General features: G+C 36.8%; 1 protein-coding gene across 2 annotated transcripts in view; it reads right to left on the reverse strand.

Moving 5' to 3' along the window:
- Positions 1-22,285, reverse strand: part of FOCAD (focadhesin) — an 89,743-nt gene that overhangs the window by 47,475 nt on the left and 19,983 nt on the right. For both annotated transcript variants that reach the window (XM_059492507.1, XM_059492508.1), the window contains 9 exons: positions 20,917-21,121; positions 18,490-18,696; positions 17,951-18,038; positions 17,072-17,274; positions 12,602-12,859; positions 4,110-4,214; positions 3,607-3,708; positions 2,386-2,516; positions 690-816 (listed from right to left, as the gene is read on the reverse strand). In XM_059492507.1, coding sequence (XP_059348490.1) covers positions 690-816; positions 2,386-2,516; positions 3,607-3,708; positions 4,110-4,214; positions 12,602-12,859; positions 17,072-17,274; positions 17,951-18,038; positions 18,490-18,696; positions 20,917-21,121 — 1,426 coding nt within the window. The remainder of the gene's footprint in view (positions 1-689; positions 817-2,385; positions 2,517-3,606; positions 3,709-4,109; positions 4,215-12,601; positions 12,860-17,071; positions 17,275-17,950; positions 18,039-18,489; positions 18,697-20,916; positions 21,122-22,285) is intronic.

Raw genomic sequence — 22,285 nt, forward strand, 5'->3', positions numbered from 1 at the left:
ATACCAGGACATCACCATCTGGGATGTGGAAACAAAGAGCCTTGTCTCCTAGCTTAGAGATATCGTAGCATCTCTATTTCGGTTCAAAGGGACCTCAGGATATTTCCAGCTCAGCCTCCTGCTCAAAGCAGGGTTACAATGAGATCAGATCAGATTGTGTCCAAAAGGAATGGGAAAATCTCCATGGAAGGACACAGCACAATCTCTCTGGGCAGCTTGTCCCAAAGCTTATTTGCCCTCTTCATCAGTAAGCAATGAATACATTATGGCAAACCTCCCAGCTGCTAGTGATTTCACTGCCTATCTGGTACACTCTATGAACAAGACACAGCAGGGCAGGGCAGTAAGAAGATACAAAAATTACATTACTTAAGTGCCTTTCAGCCAATCACAATTATGTACCAAACAGACTTCTTTTTCAAATGTCAAGGAAAGATGCACGGAATGATCTGCAAAGCTGATTTAAAATTTCAGCTCATGCACTGAAGGGCTGATCTGCTGTGGTAGGAAGTCATGGTACAATTCCCCAGGAACTATTAACTTATGTTGGAAGAGAGGAATTAAATTTGTCAGAAGAAAAAGAAATTCTGCAGCAACTCAATGCACTCTTAAAAAAGAACCAACCGGGAAAAAAGTTCATGAACCATAAGGAAAACTCAAAACACATGGACAAGCCAATTTAATCTTACCTCAGCCTCACAAAGTGCCCGTAGACCCTGTAATACTATGGCAGCGGGTGAAGCTTGATCAGGTTTTGTGCATTCATTTAATACCTGGGAAATTGCAGCCAACATGTCTGCTCCATGCTGGTATGGTCTAAAGGAAAAAAAAAAGAAAATGGAAGACAATATTCAAACATACATACAAGTTATAATTTATACACAAAAATTTATTAATTGCTGGTTTTATTTAAGCGACAACTAAAACTGCCTAGAACTGGGAGTTCACACACACACACAAAAAAAACCATACAAGGAGGATGTGACAGAGTGCTCTAAAGGCTGAGTGACATGGGGAATTAAATCAGCAGCCATCAAATTCCAAATAAAAGATCACTGAGTGGTTAAGTTGTAGAAGGTTTTGTCTAAGTATGTTGTGTTCAGTAAAAGATTATGTCATTCAAGAAGGGACAGAGAATGGAAGTCCAAATGCACTATTTTATGATTCTTTGTTGCAGTCTCCTGCAAGTAGTCCCTACTGTGTATTGGTGGAGATTCTGGCACCAAATGTTTTCTGTCCTTTTTACATCAGATAGCTATGTTTTCCCTTTTCTTTTTTTTTTTCCCTGCTGCAATGCCAATTGTCTTTCCCTCAGTGACTGTATGGGCTGCTTTAGCTTTCCAGTCTTTTAACTATCCATTCAATTTTATTGGGTTGTGGGTGGCAAGGTGTTCAACAGTTCCTCATACTACCTCTGTAAGAGATTATGGTAAATGGTATCTGGTAGGTGATTTATATGCATGGTAAATTGTGACTTGTCTATTTGTTCACACTTTCTTCAAAATAATTTCTAAATGCATTAAGAAAGTGCATACACCTGAACTCCAGCTATACCACTTAACTGGCAAAAAGAATTCTATGGGTACATTGAAATTTCTCTCTTTTCACTTTAAAAAAACTTATTGAAAAACACTGTCTGGCAAAATGGAAGAAAGTTGAAGAGGTAAAGGAAAAGGTATTTTCTTTAGGAACTTGTTTTTAGTTGATACTTAAAAGTTATTTGAATCTGCTCAGCTGTTAGTAGCTGACCTTCAAGAAAGCAAAAACTGGTATTCAAGACAGGTGACAAACAAAAAAGATAATATGGTGTACATAAAACCAGGCAGTAAAAACTAACGCATTTAAAAATACTCTTTACAGGAACTCTAAATTATTACCAAGTACTGATATTCATGGATTGTTAGAGCTGGAAAGGTTCAATGTAGTGTCCAGTTAGACCTGCACAACAGTGTTCTGTGGTACTATACCTGAATAAAGACCAAAAATGTACATGTGACAAAATATGGTTTTCAGAAAAAAAAATTATATCTTTCTTTGAATAGATCAAAAGAGACAATTAGTTCTTTCTTCTGCTTGTCATTTATCCCTTTTTTTAATCCGGAAGTGTTATGCCTGAAGTGTCTACCTAGGATGAGTAAAAGATGCATCTTCTGTTCTAGATAAAGATCATTTAATTTTAACAGTATTTTGTGTGCAGTCTATTAGTCATAATAGAAAACCCCAAGCTTAGTAGCTGCTCAGATTAGCAATGCCTGTGTCAGTACCTCAACTTGAGAAATATTACTCACAATTAATGTAGCAGAATAAGAAAAAATAATGATGTAGCTTTTCTGAAAACAACTCTTTCCCTTAAAAAGATATAAGATAGGTAACACTTGCACTTACCTCAGCCTACAAATATCTCTTACACAAGCAGCTTTAGCAATCAGCTTTTCCCATTGAGCATCTTTGTCAACAGACACAGAGGACATATCAGACATTGCCAAGAACTTCTGCAGTTCTGGATAAATTCGATCCTAGAAAAGATTTCATTTCAAATGATCACCTTTAAAAGCGCGACCAGATTTTCAATTGGTAGCACTTCTAAAGGACTTCTGCATACCACTTTGATTTTTATTATTGCATACCATATTTTGCTTTTTTTCACTATTCATCTCTAATGCTTCATTGAGATTGAACTGGCTTTTGTAGACTAGGTCTCTATTGCATCTTTAAAAAAATCAGAAGCAAAATATTGTGCTGATTTTGTCTGAGATAGAGTTAATTCTCTTTGCAATGGCTGGTATAGGGCTGTGTTTTGGATTTGTGTTGAACACAGTGGTGATAATTACAGAGATGTTTTCACTATTGTTGAGCAGGCCTTACACACAGCCAAGACATTTTCTGCTTTTCATGCTGAGAAGGAAGTTGGATGCTAGCGAGGTTGGGAGGAGACACAGACAGGATGGGTGACCCAAACTGATCAGAGGGATATTCTAGACCATATGACATCATACTCAGGACATAAAGTGGAGAGAACAAGGAGGAAGGGGGAGATATTTGGATTGATGACATTTGTCTTCCCAAGCCACCATTACACATGATCTCTCTCCTGGAGACAGCTGAACACCTGTCTGCCCATGCACAGCAGTGAATTCCTTTTTCCGTTTTGCTTGTTTGCACAGCTTTTGCTTTCCCTATTAATCTGTCTATCTTAACCAACAGTTTTCTTTCCTTCACCTTCTGATATTTCTCCCCAGTCTTACTGGTGGGTGGGGGTGTGAGTGAGTGGCTGTGTGGTACTTGGTTGCTGGCTAGGGTTAAACCACAACACTAAGACCTTATTCTTACTGCATATAATGAAAAGCAGAAAGTCATCCTTCAAACATTTTTTTTTCTAATTGCAGTTTGAGATGTCATGAAATGAAAATAAAGTTCCATGAAAGACATACTATTTAAATATACTACTAGAAGATCACTGCAGACACCATTAACACCATTTACTTCATAGTGCTGATAGCGACATACTAGTAGAAGCAATGTTCCACAATTATTTTCTTCCTTGGTTAATGGTAATAAAGTTTTTCAACTGAACTTATTATAGTGACACTACAAGAAGTTTCTAACCTGTCTTTCCCATAATGATGTCATCAGCCGTGAGGCAATTGCTCTGAGCTTAGCTGTGCTCCCCAGCATGTGTATGGCACGTAGAATCTGAGCTACACAAACCTGAAAGAAATTTTTAACCAAGGTATTTTGTTATTTTATATGTCCAAGGACAAAGAGTAATGTACAAATCATTATTTTACAATCAAGTACAATCAGGAAAAAACATCTAAATGCAATATCAGAAATAAACTGAAAGCCATTTTCCAAAAACATTTAGCAAATAACAAGTCCAAGAGCATCCTCTCATGACATATATAATGATCATATGGTGTAGACAGTAAAGTGTAATGTACATTTAACTTTAAAACAATTATCATATCCCATCCAAAATACTACAAAGTCATACAAAAGCTTAAAAATCAGTTAAGCAAGATATACACTGCTCAGTCTAAATAGTTTTTATAAATTAATGACATTTTATTGATGCAGTTTTCATTTTACTAAAAATCTTTCATTCTGACCTTATGTACACCAAGTGTAGGCAAAGTATACAATATCTCCCTGTAAAGTGCAGGCTCCAAAGGTCTTCCCAATTTAAATATCAGAACAGGGATCAGATTTGGGACCTAAAACAGAACAAATTCGGGAAATAAATTGAAATTTGCCAAATTTGCCAACATGACACCTTAGAAAAGACAATGAACTTGTCCAAACATATTAGAAAATCGTAACTTTTATGCATTTTTTTTCTGCCTGCATATATGAGAAACCTGTTACATAATACAATATAATTTATTGTATTCTTACTGTATGGTACAAAACTTCCAGAGAGCTGCTGCAGAAGTTACAATAAAGGAGACTCACATATCTCCATTCCCTTTTAAATCAGATTTTCTGTATTTTCACACAAGCAGGTGCTACAGTTGTTTTCTTGTGCATCTTCTTATCACTGTGTGATTAACTTTAATCTTAAATTACATCTACTCATGATGCCATTTTTTATGACTACTTAAAACACAAACATACAGAAACACACAAATATATATGCTATTTATATATTTTATATATATATACATATGAGTGGTTTATACAGATACTGGTTAAAAAGCAATGGAAAATTCTGCTACAACATTTGTTTCAACATACATTTTTACATGAGCAGATGATAACATTTTTCACTGTAAAAAGATTTCTCTCAGTCCATAGGAAGAATAATAATTAATAATTCGAGTGGTCTGGGATTTTGCATACATGGGTCTATTCTGGTTCCAAGTCAGAGACCAAAAAAAAAAAAAAATGTTTGTTCTACAAGTCATCATTATCTTTACAGTTCAGCAATGGTGAACTGGTGCTTCCACAGACTTAAATTATGTTCTGGAATCTGCATTTACCACCTAATGAATAAACTATAATGCATTAGTTTTTTCCATTTTCCAAATAGGATTTGACATACTTAAATAGAATAAATCCCTTCATAAACAGAACAAACAAACAAAAAAATCCAGATTTTTGTGGAATTGACTAGTCTTCCTCTTTTTCTGTTTCTCAAAATTGTTGTCTACCTTCTATAGAATCAATCATCACCCTATGACCTGCCTAGAAAAAGGACTGGCTTTAAAAAAATATTTCAAAGCACAATCAATTAAATGAGGCTGAGAATTTGGGGTGGTATTCATTTGAACAGATTTTCACACCCAAACTGAATGCATCTTCCCAGTGGCAACCTCCTTTCCTTTTCTTTCAAATTTTTGGATTTAAGAAAAGTTGAGCAGTTTTACAGCTTCTGTTGTGTCCTGATTTTGGCTAGGCTAGAACTAAATTTCTTCACAGTACCTTGTCAGCAATGATTTGACAACAGAATAGTGTTGAAAACAATGATGGCATTATATTCTTTAAAACAGGAAAGGGCATGAGGGAAGTAAGTTATACCACCTCTCCAGCATATGGCAGAATTGGTCTGGTCCCAGGTAAAATTCAGCAATAAGATTAAATGTTAATGTCTGCATTAACATTGAAACACAGAAAAGTGAAACCTGCACTCAAAAGATGATATTTAAATTGCTGCCCAACCTTTTCTTTGCACTCCCTAACTGTAATGATTTGTTTAAGCTAGTCTCTGCTGTTGTATTTCCCTGCTTTATTCGTGCTAAAGAGACAACAGCACTGCCTGAGAGAAAATTAGGTCTGTAAGTATACATGAAGAAAACTAAATAGTTCCCGATTAAAGAGAACTCAGAATAAGACTTGAGTGCCAAAGGCTCAACATTCTTCCAGCAAGAACCTGTTTTGGTTAAACCAAGCCTTAGGTAATGGGAAGGTTGCACAGAAACCAAATAATACAGGTAGACAAAAAGTTTCCTTGAATATAGGAGACCTGATAGAGGAAAGCAGGTTTTATTTCTGGACATCTGTTGTACCTTGAGTGTCAAGAAAAAAACATATCATCTGATTTACTGTTACCTAAATCTTTGAAAGATACAAGGTAAACTTCAGGGTGATAAGTAAGCAGTGGGCATTGGCTATCTTTGGGGTAGAGGTAAACATTAACCCTGCATCATCATGTTAAGTTTCAAAATTCTCAGGGAGGTCACACATGCTCCTCCATTGATTCACTGATACATAAGCTTTTCATACAACTGTTAACATGTTTAATAGGGAATAAATGTCTTCTAATAAAATTATCCAAAACGTGTCATATGTAGCGGACTAACTGGAAGGGTCTCAACTCAGAGGATAAGAGGATTTTGTCAATTCTTTAAATCATATCCATCCCTGATAAATGCTGTGCTGGGCAAATAGGCTATATAAGACAGCAGTAGAGATGACATTATAATGATCAACATCCTTACCTAAGTTGCTTACTTCCTGTCTCTTGCCATATTACCCCTTCTTGCCAGAGGCAGGTTCTTGAGCGACTCAGTTTCATCTTAAGCTAGTTCTCTAGTCAATAGACTACTTCGTTAATTTTTCTCAGTTGTAGCTACACTGGACTACACATCAGCAGTGAAACCAAATGATATTAAAAAAATGACATTCACAGTCCTTAGTTATAATAGCATTCAAACCCTCTTAAGTCATTCTGCTTAAGCCCAGTCTTATGCAGCTGGGTGGGGAATCTCATTTCAAGTCTGTGTCTACATTAATTACCTTGTTATGAAGTTTACTCTACAGTAAACGTATATTAAATCAAAGTTCTACAATTGCTTTTACACTACCATCTAGTAAACACACCCGAAGTTCGATTTACAAAATTCTCCGGAAATGTTTACGCATGTGCTACTGTAAAGACAGTCAGAAACTTCTTGAGAAGTATTATCCTTTACAGTCTGTTTGTTTTGTCCTGTATATTTCAATAGTATGATTAGGAAAAACACCAAAATGTTCTGGTACAGCAAAGCTGCTCCTCCCTCCATCTCCCTCATATACTGGACAAAACAATGCAGAGATTAATTTCAATATTAAATTTATGCTACATCTTCATCAAAGGCATCAAGCTCCACAAAGTTCATATGACAATTCACTAGCTCCCAGTAGGCAGGAACCAGCTTCAGAATGGGAGCCATGCTGCCTGTCAACACTGGTACCAGAGGATGCAAAAGTTAGGTCAAGACTACCATTAGGAATCTCAAAATGGGTTTTGACATCACATTTTTTGGTTTTAAAACTGATTTGCATCACAAAAATGATGCTGATATTTCTCAACAATTTTCCCTTTTAAAATAAAAATAAACATGTGTGACAAAAGGATATTATACAATAAATACACCTTAGAAGCATTCTCTGCCGTTTGGTGGCATGACTTCTCTTTCCTGAGCTACGGGACAACTGCTCTTTTTCAAAAAGCACAAGCTAAGGGAGAATAGCAGGTTCCATCTCTGCGCTGAATTTGGTCAGATAACCATCAACCTAGTTGTCCAGTAGGCAAGACAGTGAAATGAGAAGATTTCTGAAAGCATACAGTATTTTGGCATTTCTTGCTTCAATGAACAAGACAAAACTACAGGGCAATTCAGGCAAATGAAGAAACAAGTTTTTCAGATAAATGCATAAATGTAGCTAAGTTTCTTTTTATAAAACTATAAAATAAATTTATCTCACAAATGAGAAGCACTTTTTAGAAAACACAAGCTAGTTTTCAAAAGTTTCATGTACTCTAGCAGGATCCTAATCAATAAGTTACAATCATGAAGAGTCTGTCCACAAGCTCAGACTATGACATGATTCTTTCCCTACTGCTACTTGCTAAAGTTTGCATAATGAATCTAACAAAAAAAGCATCAGGCACCACCTGAACAAGACAAATTTTGTTTAATATATCCTTAAACATGTTTTCTACATGAATAAAAATGTATTTTACATTTGTGGGTATTAATGCACTCCCAAACCCCAAAGAACAGAAAATAATGCATCTTCAGATCAACTTCTCAGAAGGTGCCATTTACCACTAAAATAGTTCATTTGAGCAGTTGAAAGACCATAAAGAATGCATGTCCTCTATAGACTCATAATCCTCAAATAACAGTAATAACTCTTGTGCTATAGCCACCAGTGACCTCAGTCAGATTATTTAATTGCTTCTCCTTGCAGCACAGCAAGGGTTTCACAGAGTGAAATAACTATTTCTGCACAAGACAATTCATCCAATTAGAAAGACCAATTAAGTCCTCCATGTGTCTCTGCAGCATGTGCAGAGAATTTTACTTCAGAAAGCCTAACAACCCACATACTACTCTTCATTCCTCAGTCTTTAGAAAATTCTTCTGGGCTTTCTTCTATAGTGAAAGTCCTGAACTACTACTCCAAAATGTTTCAGTTAAAACCATTACCTTGCATCATAAAAAGGCTTTTACTCAGTGAGGAAAGAAGAGATACATGTAGAGAAACATTCTGTAGCCTCCCTTCATGGAGAGGATAATGGAAAAAAAAAAACTGAAACAAAAATAAAGCATAACCAGAACAATGTCTGCAAGAGCAATTATGATATAATAATTAAGCCTAGTGATGTTTTTTAACTGCTCCATCAGTTCAGATAATAGACTCCTTATAAAAACAACAATTCGGTGTGAAAATGGGAGCTACTGTTGTGAACTCTGAAGAATTGGAATAAACATGAAAGCAATGACTCTTTCTGGCTCCATTTTGTTTTGAAACACAATTCTTCAACTGGATTTTGCAAGGGAATCAACTGTGGCTTTTCAATTCAATATCCACAGCTACAACAATTGTGTCCCTTTTTGAACAACAGCAGCAGAATTCTGTGACTGTCTAGATCACTAAAAAAACCAAACAACCAACAACAAAAATCCCCATCACACAATTCTTTTTATGCTATGACTTTTACCATGACATCTCAGCATTTTTACATACTCTGGTGGAGTACAGGTAATTCAGTAGCTCCAAAGTAGACGCTTCTTAATTTTACCCTTTATTTGTTTAACTTCTGCAACATTAAGTGCTGAAGTAGTAGCTAGTAAACGTCTAGCCCATGTTTACTTTGATTTGGACATGATTCAAAGTATTCAGAATATACCTGTAACAAATATCTGGCTTTAAACTGAGTGTTGAAGTGCCCCTAACACCAAAGGAACAGATTCAAGTTAATATAAATGTGACTGTCTAAAAATAAGATTGGGCTTAACAACCACTTTTTGTTTTCTTCTTTCCATTCCTCTCCTCTGACTTCTTCAGAACAGCCTTCTAACTACTACGCTGCACACCACCTCCCACAGCATCCTTCAAAAAGTACCCTAAGGAAGGAACTGAAGACTCAAAATGTCTAACAAGTTTGTTATGATGAGTTTTTCACTTTCTTAACTTACATTCCAACCACTTACTTCCACCATATTTTATAAAGCATCATTTATTTCTGTGGAACTGAATAAAACACAGAACAAAATATAGCAATTTCTGAAGTATAATTTTGCCATCAGTATGTTAGTGTTAGTTGCCATCACATTGCTGACTGAGTTTATTAAAGTAATCAGTTATATGCTCCATGCAGGAACTTCAGTGTTCTCTCTCTGTACTGTTATTGCAAGAGAAAGATTAGACATGTCTACAGCAATTCTTCTGCCTTAGAGAGAGCAATGAACCTACAAGAAACAATGTGATAATCTTTCAGGGTAGTGCTACACTGTAATAATCTCTATGGAGCCATTAAGCAGACTCAGAACTAAAATAACTTGTCAGAGGCAAGACAGATGCCAGGTGATGCCAAGTTCAAATGAGCCAGACAGTAAGTTCAAGTTTCAAAGCATTAAAATTTTTTGGAGTAAAATACATCATTTAAAAGCTAGAAATGCATTAAATGTTGCTAACTGGAGATAATGGTGTCCTTGATTGCACTTAACTGAGGACTAGGAACAGAAACATCATCCCAAAGAAGCACACTATTTTTCCCATACCAAATTTTCAAATACTATTCAGCAGAACAAATGCTATATTACCAGTTATACTGATTGCTTTATGCGATACTACTACAAAGATACCCAAGTACCTTACATTTTTTGCAGAAAAGTATTTTAAAGCCCACAGTAATTTAAAAAACTAAAAGCTCTCCATCTACACGCCTTATCAGCTGACAAAATGTGAGCCAGCAAGAAAGTATCAACAAATCAGATTGAGTTCTCCATTTTTGCAATAGTTTCTAATTCACAAGGACTTCTGCTGATTGCTAGGGAAACAAAACATATTATGAAGTCTGAACTTCATCTTCTCATTGCCTTTGGACACAAGCCATACTTCCTAGTCCTTACACAAGTCCTTCCAGGGAGGACTTTTTCATGAAGGTCCTTAATTCTAAGGAGTGTTTCCTAATTCTAAGGTAGTCTGACCACAATAGTTAGCTCAACAGAATTTGTCCATTAATCTTACTTACTGTATTGATGAACAAAATCTCTGGCTTAAAATAAGAATAAACAACGCAGAAAACCCTACTCACATAATGCTAAACATTAATAGCTTAAAGTTAAATCACTCTCCCTGTATCTGTTTAAAGCTTCTGTAATTCTGCTGACTAACTCTTTGCTTTGTCTCTAAACCTGTTCATTTAAAGTCTGTTGAACTATTTTAGATCAATCCAATGAAATTCACAACAGTCATTCCCTACAGTCAGGCTTCAGGCCATTCTGCTCAGGTCCCATATTACTTCGTGGTATTTTTTCCGCAAGTCACTTATTTTCTTGTATGACTGTTAAACTGCATTTTGAGCAACTATATAAAATAGTTAATAAACAAAGCATTATTCCTCCCTTTCCTATAATATGCCACTGATTCATCATCTCACTCAAAGACCCAATGCAACAAAACAGGTTATATATAGTCCACAAAAACCAAAATCCACTGCCAGAGCATCTGGAGATAATTTATATACAGCTAGCTAGGCACAAGAAGAAACCTGCCTTACTGGCAGCAGCTTGGATCAGAAGACAAAGAAAGGTTCCCACAACAGGGCAGATGTACGTCATACCTACCTTCTTCCTAGAGAATAATTAATTTACAAGGACTGGGACCTGGATCCCTGGTCAAAACTGTTTAGTGGACATGTCAAACTATTCGTAGTTGAGTTGAGGTGTACCACTTCTAATAATTTTGAAACCTGACTTACAGAAACATTTTCAAGAAAAAACTAAGTTAAAGAAGAGATACCCAGATGGTTCCACATGAGTTCAGCTTTGCTTTTACATAGAAGTGCAATTCATTTTGCTTACTCCTGACCTTTGAGCACAGTTCGGTGCTTTCTAAGTGAGAAACTGAAGTTTTAATAACTACTTTGAAAAAAATAAAGTAGGCCAACAAAGCATCTATTGAGTTTACTTGAGCTTAGTGTTCAATGTCTTCCCTCAAAAAACTCTCAGTTACATAAGGAAATGTATTTGGAACACTCATTTCTGAATCCTGGCTTAGGATCACATTGTCATAGTAAGATCACACTTTTCATTACCTCTAAATTTTACATTCTTTCCCTTTTCATTGATTAGCTCTTCACCCCTCCTCTCAACAAGAGGTCTAAATAGCTTGTAGGAGGTAAAAAGTGTTATTTTCTGGCAAAATCATTCTACTTCTAACCTGTCTGCTTCTTAAAGGATTTTGTTTTTCCTGGAGATAAGATTTTTATGCTACCAGATTTCCAACATGTACTTAAATAATACATGTCAAAATTGTAACTTTTTAAAATTTTTGTGCTGTAGAACATGCAAACCCTTTGAAGAAAGCAATTTTTAAAACCCCAAAGAAAATAAAGCCTGTCTTTATGACATAAATTAAAGATGAATCGACACTTCTCTCTTGCCTATTTTACAGATAAGTTATGGTTGTTTCTGTACAATGCCCTCTGCATTACGTTGCTGTTTCCATATAACCTCCTTCATCTTTCCAGATTATGGAGGTAAATTTAAGCATCCTGTATAATTCTAGCTTGAATTCAGTACTGAAGCAGACAAAGACTATGCACATATTTCTGAAAAGCAAGAATAAAGGTGTCACAAGGAACTCGGCAGTCTTCCAGTAATCATAAAAAACATAGAGAATAATTCATAAGGTGATCAGAAGTTAGAAATTATTGGTAGCCCCTTTTCAGCTTCCTCATGTTGTATTTTCATGCTTCCTGGATAATATCAACAAATAAGCCAGTCTTTTTCCTAAGTCTAAACAACCACAAAATACTCCAAAACAGAGACATCATACATATTTTGCTCTAAGTGACACACAAAGGAGAGCGAGCTGAGAGTATAGGTGTGCGCACATCTCTGCAGGATGAGGGACAGTCTCCATCAGCAACTGCAGTGTTGAGATGCCAACAGCTGGTGAGACTGGGATCCAGAAGGCATGTTCTCAACACACTGGCCATCTATGCACTGTTGCTGGAGAGATCCACACTGTACCTATTGGGGATGCAGCCTTGCCACTTGCTGGGCCTAGCACCATGAAGCTGCGGCAGACTTGCTCCTCTCAGTCTGCAAAATCCAACCCAACTCCTGAAAAAAATCCCAAACCACTAAAAATAAATCTTTACCTGAGAACAATCAGCCTTGGCTATTTCTGTTGTAGCCTGGAGTACACTGTGAAGACTGTCTCCATTTTCTTGCATCAATAGATAAGCCAACAAAAGAAAAACATGGGCAGGTATTTGAGTGCTAAAAGGTAGTAGTGACTTCACTGAAGATAGCCACTTAGTAACTGCAGACTTCTCTTTCATGAGCTCCATGATCTTCCAGGTTGTATACAATGAACTGTAAGAGCTGGTTATGGGGCATAGGAGTTTGCAGGGCACCTGAGAACAAGTGAAACAAATCAAAGTGTCAAACAAATAAGATACTGTGAAAGAACAATCGTAACATCCAAAACATTTATTATGGTCCCAATGCAATAAATATAAATAATACACTGTGATAGATTTTTTCAAAATCTTTTATAGGAATTCTTTCATTATAGATGTTTCAATGGGTTAATAATTCCCTGCTCAGAAGTCCCCATTTTATCTGACATCCATCACTCCTATTCTTGATGGTAATGGCAGTGCTACTTGCCCACTAAAATGGGCATTTTCATTCTCAAGTATGTTAAAACTTACATTTTTAGCAATGACGGGATAATCCCAGAATTTTAACTATCATCTATATTATTTTAAAAACTGTCTTAACTCTTAATAGTACTTAATACCACAGGTTTAAGTTAACCTGATTCTACATTTTTTGTTTAAGAAGTGCTTTGCTTCTCAGAACAAAACACTCTACAGTTGTGTCACTGAAAACAGGGAAGTAAACTCTCAATCCAATTTGTTAGGTTAGAAAGCTGATATTACTTTATTGTCAGCTTATTCCTGGAGGCATAGGGAATTCTCCTCAAAGCATTCATGCTCAGTAACCTAACAGACTGGGTTATATTTCTGAAACAAATACATATACATTCCATATTTGAATACATCCATATGTTAACTATTTCCATGGACTTGTTTGGACATGGTTCCTGATCTTCTGGTGAATCTTCTCTCCTTGGGAGCACGTCAAATATGTCATCAAGTCATTATGTATTTCTCTCATCATTCTTTGGTCTGACACACAACCCTTGTTCTCAAAGCTAATGTATCAACTAGTAAATATTAATCACTAACACAAATAAAGAAGGAAGTATTAGCAGAACTTATTAATCACACTCATTGGGAGTTAAGACAGGGCCACACTAACTTCTGGCATTTGTACTAAGAAATGTAGGGTACAAAACTAGGCATTAACCAGGAATATAAGGATAATATACTATTGTGCTGAAGTTAAAAGGATTTTCCAACATTTTCCCCCACTCCTCCATAGATTTCTTCTAACAGAAATATAGCCTTTTCAGTAACAGTTGCATTCATGGTAGATACCCTTTAGCAGCAGGAAAGTTGTAAAATGCAAAGGAGGAATTAAGTTGGATCTTTATATAAGGGTATATATATTTTAAAGCTCCAGTAAAATAAAGTTCAAAATTTTTCATTAAACAGGAAAGCTTGATACAAGACATGACATCTCTTTCCCACTAATTATTTGCTTCCTTAGAATATATCTTTACATTATCAAAAAAGTAGTTAGCTGGCAGTAATCAGGTGAAGAACATTTATATAAAGATGAGGTGAAGAAAGCATTGGAGAAGAGATCTCCAAATGAACATTGAAAGCAGAATTCATCATACAAAAGGCATGCGTCCACTCAGCTTCAAATAACCAGGGGGGAAAAAAGACTCTGAGTGGTAAAAGCCGTTCTAATTAAAAGTGCAGAATTTCATTTTAATCACACTGTTTGATTCAATGTAAATTTATTTTGGCTAATAGTAAAGTAGAATGTAGATAAATGGAAGGGAGGATTACTTCTTAAAAATGACATTGAAATTAGCTTATTCCATTACTTACACATTACAACTATTGTATGTGAAAAATCAGCAATCTGAAGTGCTATCTCCTCTGGCTGGAAAGATCACTTGGAGACAAAAATATCTTCTGGGTACAGCTGTGATACCTCCATTATTTAAAAAGGTATTTAAACTTTATCCAAGGACATATAGAGGTCTAGTAAGAGTTCCAGGATACATAAGATGCACTGTTTAGTTGCCTGTTTGGAGAATATAACATGTCTTGAAATCAAAAGCAGAACCCTATGAAAGGTTTTCTGCTGCTTGGAGTTCTCTTTGAGAGGGTGTTGCTTGTTTGTGGGGCTTTTTTTGTGTTTGTGGTAGTAATGTTCTCTTTTTTTTAATATTTTTTTAAGTGCCTGAGAAAAACTGCTAAAATTGGTAGAGCCTGAAATATTATATTGATATTTGCCATTCCACATTACATTCCCAAAAGGTTTCGCTATGTAATTGTACTCACTCTCTTCTCCCTTTATTGGGAGGTTATGATCACAATTTTATTTTATTGCTGCACTCTAGTCAAGCTAGTTAAGTACAAAATTACAGTCTATCAACATAAATATATATATAGGGGGCTCTGTGTGTATATACATACACACACATATATATATAAATAAAATCCCTCAATGGCAAAGCATACACGAAGGCCTAGCCCCATCCTAACTTTCAAAATCATGTCATGAAAGGTAGAAATATTCCCCACTACCATCAATGCAAAAGGAAAAAAAAAGCCATTAAAGGACATTTAACTTCTGAGTGCTGTTAAAAGAAAAAAAAAGAAGCACACCCCCAATGGAAAGGTGGTCAAATAGCCACTGGGGACTACAAGATCCTTGCTAGGATTTTCACAGCAGCATACATGAAGGTCAGGATTCAGCTGGAACTGGAATAAATCAGAGCTATCAAAAAGAAGAAATGGCTGATCAGATACATAAGCAGTTAAGTAGAAGCCTGGGAAGACATAAGCCAATTACTAGACAGGACAGGAAAAAAGTTACTGATAATGCTGGTTTTCAATACTTCCTTTTCTTCTCATCAATGTGCTTTTCTGAGACTGGCAGCCTGTCCCAAGGGGGGTGCCCTAAGGATCAGTACCGAGCTCCAAGTTGTAACATCTCCATGAATGATCTGGATGATGGGAGCAAAAGCACCCTCGCCAGTTTGCTGTGTCACTAAACTGGGTGTTGAGGGGGACTCATCAGCAGGGAGAGTCACCTTGCAGAGATATGAACAGGCTGGAAGATGGGGCCACAGGAACTGTGTAAAGTTCAACCAAGGAAGTGCAGAGTCCTGCACCTGGGAGCCCCAAACCGAAGAGCCTGGCCAGGCCAGGTCCCGTGAGCTGTGGGACAGCCTTGCCAAGAGGAGCCCGCGGCTCCCAGCGGACAACACGCAGGGACCAGGTCAGCAGTGACTGCTGCAGCTACTGAGGCAAAGTGGATCCTGAGATGCATCCGTGGGGGCACTGCTCACAGAGAGGGATGTGACCATCCCACCTCACCAGCGCTTGTCAGACTGCACATGGAGCAGTGTGCCCAGTTCTGGCCCCCACAGTTCCAAAGCAGATGTGGATGGACTGAAGATGAGTCAAAGGAGTGCCATGAGTCAGGTCTTTTCACCCTGCAGAAGTGAAGGCTCAAGGGGAGATGTTATTATTTTCCAGTACTTGAAGGGCAGTTACTAAGAGGACAGAAGCTCTCCCTTCACAAAGAGCCACTTGGAGAATACAAAGGGCAATGGATACAAGATGCCTGGGAGAAGGTGAGGGACAACATTACAAGCAAGACATTTTTGATAGTGAAAACAATCATTCACTGGAACAACCTCCCCAGGGACATGGTATAGTCCCCATCATAGCTCCCATCACTGGACGTTTTCAACATGTGATTGGATAGGATACTAGATAACCTCATCTGGGCTCCATTCCCTATGAAAGGCTAGACTAGATGTCTTACACAGGGGTGTAAAGCAGTAAGGGAGCTTAGCTACCGCACTGCTAGACACATGTTGATCAAAGAGATTTGCTGTCACCTGTTCTTGGAACAGTGCAGATAAACAAATAGACGGCAGAGAAGTGGGACATAAGTAAATAACTAAAACCCAAAAAACCCCAGGAGAACTTATAAAAAGATTCAGGTTAATGAGACAAAATTTGTTCATTGACATTTAGGTGCTATGTAACTCTCTTCAGCCAAGGTAGAAAGAATAGTACATAATAGCCACTCACAGCAGTAAGGAAAGAGATGCAGAGAATAAACAAGTCTGAAAGAAACAGAGTAAATATAAGTAACCCTGGTTTCTACTAAATCCAGTTACTTGCTTAGAAACAGAGGTGAATTCTTAAATCTATATGGTCTCTTAAAGTAAAAAAATCTCATTTGCTAAATATAACCAATATCCAGAAAAGAAACAAACTTTCACTTCACCACTGCTCTAGTTTTATGGACTATACATATTTTCAAACATGCCCATAGAATGTATCACGCAAAGAAATTCACACACGCAGAGTCTTTCCCAAGCAGCTAGGCTTCGTGCAGAAAAAATGTTAAATGCCTCCCCTACCTGCCCCCCAAAAAGGAAAGAAACTTTATCAATTTACCAATTCCTGTTTATCCTTCACACCTTTCTCCTTTAATATTCCCAACAGTTTGACAGCCAGCTGCTGCCTGGTAGTTCCAGAAACATCCCCTGATATGCAATCTCCAACTGTTGTAGAAGATAAGATCTGTAGCACAGGCATCACCAAAGTATGGGCTGTGGTTGAGACGTCCTGGGTTTCTGAACACGAAAGGATTTTATAGGCTATTTAAGAGAAAATGAGGAAAAGAGGAAAAACAAAGGTCAAGGAGAAAAAAGGAAAGAAGATTGGTACCTTTAGGCATGACAGAGGCATGACACTTCTAGGAAACACTCCATTTGAGCAAAGTAAAGGTCCCCAGATTTACTGTATGTGTATATAAAGAATAAAAGATTTTTTTGCCATTTTTCATTTAGAGACACAAATATTTCTGTTGTTTATAGCAAAGTACCTGATGGTAGCAAAAAATACAGAAATTAAATGTAGCACAAACCTTTGTTTTTACTGGAATAACCACACTAATCAAAACTGCTAAGTCAAAAGCACGGCCAAACACTGCCATGATCGTCACGCCTGCTCTCAATACCTGTAATAAGAAACCACTCAGGATGCATGAGCATCAGCTAAGAATATCCTGTTGGCTCAAAAATGAAACCAATAAGCACCAAGACAGCAGGGAGCTTAAAATACATTAACATCAATGGAATAAGTCAGTGTAGTAGGAAAAATTACTTTTACTGCCATTACTTTTTAAATTCAGGAAAAATTCTGCTTATAAAGAAAGCCCAATTTCACCACCCAATCCAATTCCAGGGGAATGCTGTGCTTATTTCATAAATATGAAGAAGCAAAGACACAGTTTTAAGAGTGTGGATTCCTCTTTCACAAGTTGAGCTTTACCTAGACTCAAGACTGACTTTTGCTGACTTTCTGGAGTTTGCAGGAGTAGAAGTGCTAGCCCAACTATATACTGGTCCACTGGAAATACCTATGAGGAAAAAAGAAAAAAGTTCCAAGTCTCTTCTGTTTCTCAGTAACAGTAAACAGAACAAACAGGAAACTAAAAACTTGGTAAGATTATCTTCATGAATCATGTGCACATGAATAAGTGCACATGCAGTGACAGAGCATGAAGAATGAAGAATACAGCTGTGCAGAAATAGCATTTTAACTAAGTAATTAGAACATTCAGCTACTTTGTCCAAACTGTTGTAACTCACTTTAAACAAATTTTTGTACTAAAAGATTAATATATACAGAATTGATATATATACAGAACCAGTTTTTACCTTCTGAAAAAGGGAAAAAAAATGAGAAACTTTTGAAATCAACACTGGTCACCGTCAGGTGAATGTCATGTATCAATGTCTCTGCTGCCTTAAACATGACAATCTTTAAATTTAATAGAACTATTTTACATTTTTACCATATACTCTTACCTCTTGTAGGAGCTCAAAGTTGTCCTCTATTAGGGAGATCAAAGATGAGCATTCTCCTGTCACATTTAAACACACTTCACAGAAGCATAACAGCTGCAGACTAAGCTGCGTTAACTGAACTTCCCAAAACGAAGGATAGCGTAGTAGGCTGAGGAACAGCTCTTGCAGGAAGAACAAAGCTTCTGTAACTTGCAGTAAGTCTTTTAGCTGCAGAAAAGTAGTTAAAACAAAAAAAAAGGCAAAACACATGATGATTTAGGTGCCCTTCCCTGTCTACGCAGAACTTAGAATTACTTTTATTAGTTCTACTATGTTTCTATTGCATAGTACCACATCTTTGAAGAAACATCTGTACAAACTAACGCCAGGAATCCCTTATTCAACCTCCCTAAAAAAAAAAATAATGAACTGCTGTTTGATATTTTGAAGTAAAATGAGAAACATGTGAAAGAATTAAAATATTTCTTGGTAGCTGATGAGAAAAATCCCTTTTTACTCAAAAGCAACAGCAATTAACTCAGCTATTCGGGCTTCTACAACAGCACAAAAAAGTGAGTGGGGATTTCATTAAGCAAGTACACATTCTTATAACGGAAACATCTGGCTCTACAATACTTCCTTTACAAAATAACCAGGATTTTACCATTTGTCTCAAAAGAGAAAGCAGTGGTGTCTCAATTCCAGAACATCACTCAATCTAACTACCACAAAAACTAAAAGCTTAAGTGTGATACCCAAAAGCAGTATCTCCATATCTAAATGCTTGCTAAAGAGGTTTCAAGAAGCAGATTGTCCCCAGAAAGTCCCTATGTATTGGATGACAGTGTTTTCTGTTCTTGAAAACTCTACTTCCAGACAAATGCACTCTTCCAATCCAAACTCTGGAACCAGCATTAAGCATCACACCCTAATTTTTAATTCCTTTTTTTTTCTATAAATAATCTGCTCTAAGCAGAAATCTCACTGAATTGATCAGCAGAAAAGTCTACAAGTTAAGAGCTGTACTTCTGACAGCTTGGTTGACATTGTCAGACAAAATGACAGGGAAACATTCCTGTCTATCTATATTACACAGAGAATTAAATTAAGCTATGCTAAAATGAAATATAAGAACAACCTGAGGTTCAGAGAAAGAAGAGGAAGGAATTAACAGATTACAAAACAGTCCATCAAACAGGTTTCCTGAAGGAAGTACCTTCCATTGTAGAAGTTGTATCTCAGGCAAGACAAAAATGTTCAAGTATTAATACAAGTTTGAAAAAATGATTTCTGTTTTAAAAAAACAACTGATTTCTTGTTTTAAAAAAATAAATGCCAACATGCATGAAGGAAACAAAGATTCATAACTAATTTTGTAAGTTTTATTCAGTGCCATTTTTATGGCTAAATGTTTTCAAGCCTGAAGCTTGGTCACACATTTAAAACACAATGTTATACTGAAGCTTGGGTAAAATTGAAACAAAATCAGAAATCTCTCTGTGATTAGAAAAGGACAGCATGTGCCCATCATCACAGGGAATAGACCTGAACCAAGATAAAGACATATAATGGAAGCTATACGTCTTCAAAAAGATTGTGGAAAGTAGCTGTGAGTACAAAGAAGACTTTTCTAGGAAAATGCCATAGCAGAAAGATGCTACTAAATATCCTTATAAGAAGCCTACTTAGCTTTACATTAGTCATATTAATGAACCCTCTCTCCACAGCAATAAGGACAAAGCACGTCATGTTTAGCTGAATACATCTATCTGAAGCTTTGTCCTAATATCAAAAGAAGAAGGAAAAGATAGGTACAAAATGCTTAACTGGTATCACGGTAAAGCATGAGGAAAAGCAGAGCTTTTAAGTTTAACCAACATCACAGGCCTGTAACCAAAGGGGATTGTGAGATTAAATCCCTAGCTCCTATCATGTATCACTGTGCAACTTAAAAAAATATTCAAAACCTTCAGCACATTCCAGAACAACTAAATTTTGTGTTCAGACCCACTAATCACTCTGTTATAAAGAATGAGAAAGGAATATCTAGAAACACTTAGATCATGCTTCTCATAAAGTTTGCTTAATTTTAATATTATCCACTTCAAGCTAAAACTATGTGGTTTTGAAAAATATCTTGCCATTTAAAAAAAATTTCTCATTACTGTCGTTCTAAGTTTACTGTATGTTTACTGAGGCAACTAAACAGAAATAATTACAGTAAACATGTTTCAATTCCTATCTTAGCAGGTGTATCAGATTTGAGCAAACAAAGTCTTATCTTCTACCAGAATGAGACAGTTTGTTACATTTATATATTATCAATAAATTGCATCTACAGAAAATGGAAAAGAATGCTATATGTGCACACTTGAAAGACAACAATAATAATATTGCTATTTTTGATAATATCTGTTTGTAAAAGGTAGGATCAGGCAACAGCTCTACCTGCAAGTGTGGAATCAAATCACACAAAAGTCGAAGAATCTCACATTCCAGCATGGAGGGTGCTTCTTTGTGCTTTGGCCCATGAGGTTGCAGTAAGATCTTAAGTAAACCCATTCGCAGTTCAGCATATTCCCGTAACTGGGATGGTTCACAATAGAGGTATCTCAGAAATGAAGCCATTATACCAACACATGAACCCTCTGCCCTGCAGTTCAAGAAATAAGTTTGTCAAGAATGCTTTCTACTGAAAGTGTAACTACAAGCAAACCTAAGGAATGTGACATTAGCTGCAAAAATTCACAAGACCCAGTTAACAGAACGATGTTGAGAAGGACATTACTAAATCTCAAAAAAAACTTGGACTTACCATAACTAAGTACTATCATGACACCCAGTACCATAACCATACCTCAAAATGCAATTTTTTAAAAGACTCAATATGGACCTGCAGGTTACAACACTGCTAATTTTATTCTTTTTCTCCTCATCAATTCAAGAAAGTGACTTTCCTTGCTGAATGTCATAACAGACTAATGTGCCATTCTGAGAAATATCTTTTTAAAACACATAAAACATAATTTCAGTAAAAAGGAGTCATCCTTTACTTATCAGTTTTTGCAGAATGGTCTTAATACAATTAAGTGAAACAGGAACTGTTTTGATCAACATGGCTTCCCAGTAAAATATTATCACAGAACATGGCTTGACCATGTTAGGAATACAAGCTGTCCTTGACATTACTAAAACAATCAAATGAAGATGATGGTCAATACAGTAACAAATATAGAATCATAGAATTGTTTAGGCTCAAGTCCAATCAGCAGTGTCATGCCCATTGCTAAACCATGTCAAGTGCCACATTTACAGGTCTTTTTGAATACTTCCGGTGATGGTGACTCTACCACTTCCCTGAGCAGACTGCTACATGACAAGCCCATGATGAAATTTTTCCTAACAGCCAATCTAAACCTCCCTCGATGCAACTTGAGCCTATTTACTCTCATCCTGTCACTTGTTACTTGGGAGGACAGGATGACCCCCACCTGGCTCCTCCTTTCAGGCAGAGAACAATAACATCAGCCCTCAGTCTCCTTTCCTCTGTGCTAAACACCCCCAGCTGCTCCTCATCAGATCTGTGCTCAGACCCTTCACCAGCTCCATTGCCCTACTCTGGACTTGCACCAGCACCTCCATGTCCTTCTTGTCATGAGGGGCCCAGAACTGGACAAAGGGTTTGAGGTGCAGCCTCACCAGTGCCAAGTACATTTCCTAGTCCTGTACCTGCTGGCCACACTATTTCTGATGCAAGCCAGGATGCCATTGGCCTTCTTGGCCACATGGGCACATGCTGGCTCATGTTCACATGCTG

Source organism: Ammospiza nelsoni, chromosome Z (assembly GCF_027579445.1).
Source record: "Ammospiza nelsoni isolate bAmmNel1 chromosome Z, bAmmNel1.pri, whole genome shotgun sequence".
NCBI lineage: Eukaryota > Metazoa > Chordata > Aves > Passeriformes > Passerellidae > Ammospiza > Ammospiza nelsoni.